The sequence below is a fragment of the Saccostrea cucullata genome, unplaced genomic scaffold (assembly GCF_032062105.1).
Source record: "Saccostrea cucullata isolate Sc308-1 unplaced genomic scaffold, CSIRO_AGI_Scuc_v1 ctg593, whole genome shotgun sequence".
Taxonomy (NCBI): domain Eukaryota; kingdom Metazoa; phylum Mollusca; class Bivalvia; order Ostreida; family Ostreidae; genus Saccostrea; species Saccostrea cuccullata.
Window position 1 is genome coordinate 122,812 of NW_026927738.1, and position 6,689 is coordinate 129,500.

The window sequence follows — 6,689 nt, forward strand, 5'->3', positions numbered from 1 at the left end:
TGTTTCTAATACACCCTTAAAGAACGTGTCCTATCAAGTTGGTAGTAGTATGTTGGCTCAACATTGGCACAATGTTTGTAATACACACAAGTGTTATTTTGTTTAGGTGTTTAAAAGATGGGATATTTATATAGGGCTAACGTAGGCCCAATTATTATACTGCCAATTAAATGATGGTGTCAATTTTATAATAAGCTGCTGAGCTTTACGTTGGGACAACGTTGGCACATTCTGAAATAATTAAGAGGACTTTCTATGTCCATGCTTATCATTGGATGACTGCTCTTGTTTAGATATGATATTTTCAACATTTTAACTTTGCACTTAAGTGATCACAGCACCAAAGAGTGTTTTATTCTATTTTTTGAATTATGTTTATGCTTATTTTTATTTGTAATAAACCAGATAGCAGAACATCGTTAGCCCAATCTTACATTATGGTTGTATTATCTATGTTGGGTTACCTTTATTGGACCAACAATGGCCCAACATGGAATATCGATAGCTGGTTATGTATAATGGTGCGCTAATGTTGGGCTAACTGTTTGCATTATATCATAAAATTATTATCATGAGAGAAAATATTTGTTTGGGGATTGGCATCGGCCCAACGTTGGCCCAAAATACCATGAATCTGACTGAGCATCATGGGTAGACAACAACCGGGTTACTTGTAATATCCGCGCCATTTTTAATCTGACACGAGCGAGCGTAATGAGACTGATACCTTGCATATCTGCATCCACTTTGTAAGTATTTATAATACGTTTGCCTCGGCACAGCTGAATTAACGTTTAGTTTTTAAACGATATCATGTACAATCTGCGCAAAGCAGACACGGGGAAGTGCAGAGGCCAGGTGCTGTTGGGTCAACACTGTACCCCAGATGGCATGCTAACATTGGGCCAACGTTGGGCCAATGTAATCAGTTACATCGGGCCAATGTTGGTAAATGACATTGACCCAATTTAAGTTTGCTCATCGGCCCAATGTTGGCCCGATATGTTGGGCCAACGTTGGCCCAGTGTAGAGTGTTATTTCTACAGATATTGGCCCAACGTTGCGCCAACATTGACCCAATGAATGCGACATTGTTTGACAAACGTCAATTGGAACATTGGGCCGATGTTGGCAAATGACGTTGGTCCAGTGTCATTTTGCTCCTTGGCCCAATGTTGGCCCGATATTTTGGACCAACATTGGGCCAATGTGTATAAACATTCAATTGTTACAAATCTGTATATTAACAAATCTGATCGTCTCTACAATCAAAAATAAATCTACAACCAATCCTACTTGAAAGTACAAGCTAGCTAAAATGAATTTACAAGGCTTGTTAAAATTCTTATAATTTATCAAAACAAAATAAATTATCAGTGATTAAATGTTTTGTTTTTATACAAGAAAAATAAATTAAAGTATAAAATAACAAATGTGTTTTAATACAGTTAAAACAATAAATAATTTGTCCCTTATTTAGATTGAAATGTGTAACTAGTAAAATACATTTCCGAAGTCTACCACTTAATTTACTTATATACACTTAACGTCGAGCACATGATCAAACATTTTGAAAATGTTGAACTTGTTGAAGTTAAAACTAAATTTATTCAGTACTAAACATAAATTGGGTTCTTTCAATTAAAATTTGTTCAGTGTAACGACTTTTCTATACATGTATTTTATATGGGGCAACATTGAATCAAAATCGTTGTGGTGATGCTGATGATCAAGCGTAGAAATGTTATGCATAAATGCCTTCATCATGCAAGCTAATCACTTAATAACACCATAAAACAAAAATAGACGGTTATTCCTTAATTGACACCTTAAACATATAGTGATATACTTGTAAATTTAATCGTATGTTTACTCTTTACTGAGAAAAGTAACAAATGTATTAAGTACCAAATACTACAATTTTAGTGCTACTGGAGATTCTAAAAAGACATTCAGAACACAATCAAAGAATAGCTAAGGTATGCCAAGGACAGGGATGGGGGAGGAAGAAACGGACAGAGAAGAAAAGAAGGGAGAGGAGGGGACTCGGGAGAGAGAAGAGAAGACTTAAGAGAGGGATCAGATGGAAAGTGGCAGTGCCTAGCTTTTTTCTGTTATATATGACAAACCTGTAGTTCTACCCTTTTCTGTGTCTGTTTGTCGGTTACAAACACGATGCAGATGCCAGAAACATTTTTTTGTGTAAGTAAACAAAATGACGGGATTCATTTTAGTATTATTTTAAGAACAGGGGGGCTTTGTTTATTCGTTGGACCTGCTTATTGATACCTGCAATTTACTGAACTTGTGCATAAATTTACATCAGAGAGGGAGTATACAGTCATGTAACCCTTCATGTATCACTCGAAGTGAGCATCAACTTTTATTTCTTTATTAATGTTTTCTTCATGCACTGAGCAATAAAATACTAGTATGTTATAATTTAATTTTATATTTTGATTTCTTTTTCCTCAGTTTTTTAATCAATGCTATGAGATATATATTGAGAATATGTATTAAACTATTAATCTAGCATATATAGAAAGTATTAAAGGGCTTTTACCATTAAACTGTACTACAAAACTAGTATAACCTTAATATATATATTTGTCAATTTTGAGGACAAATGGCCAACCAGTGAAGAGCAAATGAGTTGTCATGATGGAGAGCCAATAAGATACAAACCAACGTTGGCCCAACAATGGCTCAATAATATCCGTTCGTTGGTCCAGCAATAAGCCAACAAGTTGGTCTGATTAAGGGCCGATGAGCAAATTACCGTTGGCCCAACATTAATTGCTTACAATGGCCCAAATGTACAAAAATGACGTTTGCCCAACATTGAAAAAATACATTGGCCCGACAGTGGCCCAATATTAACTGTTACACTGGCCCAACAATAAGCCAACAAGTTGGTTTGATTAAGGGCCGATGAGCAAATTACCGTTGGCCCAACATTAACTGCTTACAATGGCCCAATTGTGCAAAAATGACGTTTGCCCAATATTGAAATAATACATTGGCCCAACAGTGGCCCAATATTAACTGTTACATTGGCCCAACAATAAGCCAACACGTTGGTTTGATTAAGGGCCGATGAGCAAATTACCGATGGCCCAATGTTGAATACAAACGGTGGCCCAACATAAGGAGCATTGTTGGCCCATCAAAGGTCCAATAACAGTCTGCTATCTGGGTTATTAGTACCACCAAATTTGACCTCGTGACCATGACCTATTTTACCTTAAAATTCCTTGCATTAGCCATAGTTATAACTTTTGAATAGTTGGTGCTAAGGCGTTCATACTTAACATGTGTATTCACAGTGACAAGACTTTTCTTTGGGTTAAAAATATTAGACCTTTTGACATTGACCTTAGGTTTATAAAACTTAAACCTTGATCATAACTTTTGAACAGTTAACGCTAGGGGTTTCATATTTCACAGGTGCATTCCTTGTGAGATATTCCTTTGAAAACTAAAAAGTTTGATATAGATGGACTTAATTCCATCTACCTTAACCCACCAACTTATATTACAATTAATATTTCCCAGCTTACAAATTGTTTCATCATTGCCAGTATTGTACACAATATATTGAATTATATCCAAATGAAGGATCAAACAAATGCTATAAAAAATCATTTTTATTCAAAGGCTAGATCATAATTTACCGACATTGACAATCTATCTTCATAGGTAAAAAGAAACCAAAATTTGGCAGATATTAAATCAATAGTCAGACAGTAGTATGCAAAGATTCAGCCAAAATGCTACATCTGAATTGAATAGTCAACTGCTCCCATATATGTTTGCATTTCTGGAGCATGGATTTCAATTGAAACACTCCCATGTTGAGAATTGATACATGGCCAGGTGCCTGTAACAGAACATTTTGCTAAGATTTAATGCGAAAAGGAGTTAATACCCGGTATATGCATGAAATACAGTAAGTACACAAGTACCAAGTTGGAGTAAATATGCATATTTTACATAATTTCATTTTCAAGCAGTTGGTTTTAGCTTTGAAAATACACGAGATAAATTGAAACTAAAAAGACGATTTAAGATTAGATTCAGTTCATACCTGATGGAATAGCACGTCGTCCTTGCCCTGTTATATAATAAAAAGTGAACATGTCACCACCTATATTTTCGCCAATGCAGACAGAAAACTTGTCATGACTTTCTCTCTTAAACTTCACTATGATGTACTCCTTTGGGTAGTTCCAGTCTATGGTGCCATTTTTACACCCATCTGGAGCTTGGTATTCACGATGTTCTCCATCAGGTATAAATCTTCAAACAAAACACTATTTTAAAAACAACAGTCTTGTCGAACAATGTTCACAATACAAATGTAAAATTATTCAATAAAAAATGTTAAGATCGAATATTACAATGTTCCACAATGCCCTCGTTGCTAGTATATTATGGTTTATTTTTACAATATTTACTCATCATTGATTGTTGACTTCATCAACAGGAGTCTTACAATACCTTTCTATCACTCCAAAAACTTAAAAATTGTTTTGGATATGATAACACGAGAATTCACCAAATTAAGGCTTTTTGTGAGAGCAGGTTTCAAAGTTATAATCTCAAAGATCAGTTTTTTGAAATAAATCATCCTCCTGTATTATTAATGTCTAATGTTACTATGATAAGAATCCTTAATATCCAAACATTCCACTTAGCGATGGAACAAATGTAATCTCATTAACCTCAGTAAAGTGGCCTGTACGGGATAATATCATTTATCAAAAAGATTAAATCTTCATACCCCTGTGGAAGTATTGTACATCTATCTCCAAAAAGGAAGGAAAACACATTTGGAAGTGTAAGCACGAGTATTCCAAACACGATTGAGTTCATCTTGACCAAATTCTCTGTTAACATTCCTGTAAATTCTTATCATATATACCTTATCATAATTATCTACAAAACCAAGTCGTCGTTCGCGTGGCGCAGTGGTAAATGCGTCTGCTGTAGAGTTGTAGTGTAAGGAGTCGATCCTTACGTCAAGGGTTCGATTCCCACTTTGGGACGTGGAGACCGGTCCCTCGGATGAGACCGTATAAACCGAGGTCCTGTGTAACAATAAGTGTTGGATCGAAAAAAAGATTCCTCACAGCTTAATGTAAATGAGTACCGAGTAAAGGTTAAAAATATTGAGCTTTCCCTCGACATCTTTTATCCCTTTCATACATTGTTAGGCTCCCGTAAACGAATTTTCTTTGGTAAAGTTTTTGTCCGGTCCGATCGTCTGTCTGTCTGTGTGTCGGCAAAAATTTCAACCTTGCCGATAAGTTTTGAGTGAGTGAGGCTATGGCTTTCATATTTCAAAGGGGTATTCCTTGTTAAAAGACCTTTCTTTTGGTACCACCAAATTTGACCCCTTGACCTTGACCATGAAGTTTGACCAACTTTTAGAAAAAATACCACACTTTTACCTTTGCCATATATAACCTTTTAACAATAGGAGCTAGGACTTTCATACTTCACACGTGTATTAATTGTGAAAAGACTTTTCAGTGGGTATAAATATTATTATATTATCACAGGTGTATTTCTTGTAACAAGATCTTTCTTTGGGTACCAACACTTTTGACCTTGGTGTTAGGAGCTTGACATGCCTTTTAGAAGCCTTGACGTACAGGGTCATCAGTTTTTCACAAACACGTCTTGTTTTCATCATTTTTAACTATCCATCTAACACAGTGTATAATGCACGTGATGCAGTATGCTGTAATCAAGGGAAAGTCGAAACTTCATAATGTAAATTTTTTATGTAGCATGATATTAAAGCTTTTCTAAAAAAAATATGATTTTAAAATTATTTTATAGCTTTCTGCAAGATTTTTTTTTTCATTCATTTAGTTCATTTTTTAATAGATTAATTTGATAGCATTTTATAATAAAACATAGGTAATCAGAAAGTACAGAACTCACCTCAACAAATGTTGTCTTTAAGAAGTTTAAGTAAGGCAAAGTCCCACAATTAACTAACATTCTAGATATTTACATCCCAAAATGCAAAACTTATGCAATTTGACCTGATAAGGCTTGCAATTACTTGGAAACAGACCTATCCTAAAACTGCAAACTAGTCGCCCATCAAGAAAATGTAATTCAAATCCAGCATTTGTATCTATCTGTGGGCGCGTGAGAATGTGGGATTGTGTATTTCAAGGGAAACAGGTCTTATGCATATATATGTTGTACTTTAGATCAATCTGTACAGGCATACATGTAAGTGTTTGGCTAATGAAAGAAGCAATGTAGCGCTAATGTAAACTTTTATATGTAACGGTAATGTAACTTTTTGTAGCGGTAATGACTAAGTAGCGGTAAATGAAAATTTCGAAAATGTAGCGGTAATGATACCCACCCGTTTTATGCGTATTTAGCAGAATTTATACAAGGTGTGTTTACATGTGATAAGAAATCACTTGCTGTACATGTAGCCTTCAACTCGACATTAAGATACATGTATATAGAAGACGTCATATCAATTAACAATAGTTAAATCCATTCATACACGATAATTAACAGTGAGCATTAGATAAAATATACCTCATCTGTTTCATATTTGTATATTTTACTTAACAAGATGATAATGGTAACCTTGCAACAAACTTATAAACGTGATAATTTCAATGAAACATATGGAGATAACGAACAGTATT

The 6,689-nt window shown here is 34.8% G+C and overlaps 1 protein-coding gene across 1 annotated transcript; it reads right to left on the bottom strand.

Moving 5' to 3' along the window:
• Positions 1-3,773: 3,773 nt before the first annotated feature.
• LOC134275418 (uncharacterized) lies at positions 3,774-4,937 on the bottom strand. The gene is made up of 3 exons (XM_062757702.1): positions 4,784-4,937; positions 4,088-4,299; positions 3,774-3,880 (listed from the first exon to the last, which is right to left on the bottom strand). Exons 1-3 carry the CDS (start codon positions 4,897-4,899, stop codon positions 3,774-3,776), a joined length of 435 nt encoding a protein of 144 aa, XP_062613686.1. The 5' UTR covers positions 4,900-4,937.
• Between the last annotated feature and the right edge of the window lie 1,752 nt (positions 4,938-6,689).

Excerpts from the sequence above, each read along its gene's own strand:
- LOC134275418 (XM_062757702.1), bottom strand. The coding sequence starts at position 4,899 with ATGTTAACAGAGAATTTGGTCAAGATGAACTCAATCGTGTTTGGAATA. Across the intron at positions 4,300-4,783 it reads TGTACAATACTTCCACAGGG|ATTTATACCTGATGGAGAAC; the intron begins GTATGAAGATTT and ends TTTTGTTTGAAG. Across the intron at positions 3,881-4,087 it reads ACGACGTGCTATTCCATCAG|GCACCTGGCCATGTATCAAT; the intron begins GTATGAACTGAA and ends GTTCTGTTACAG.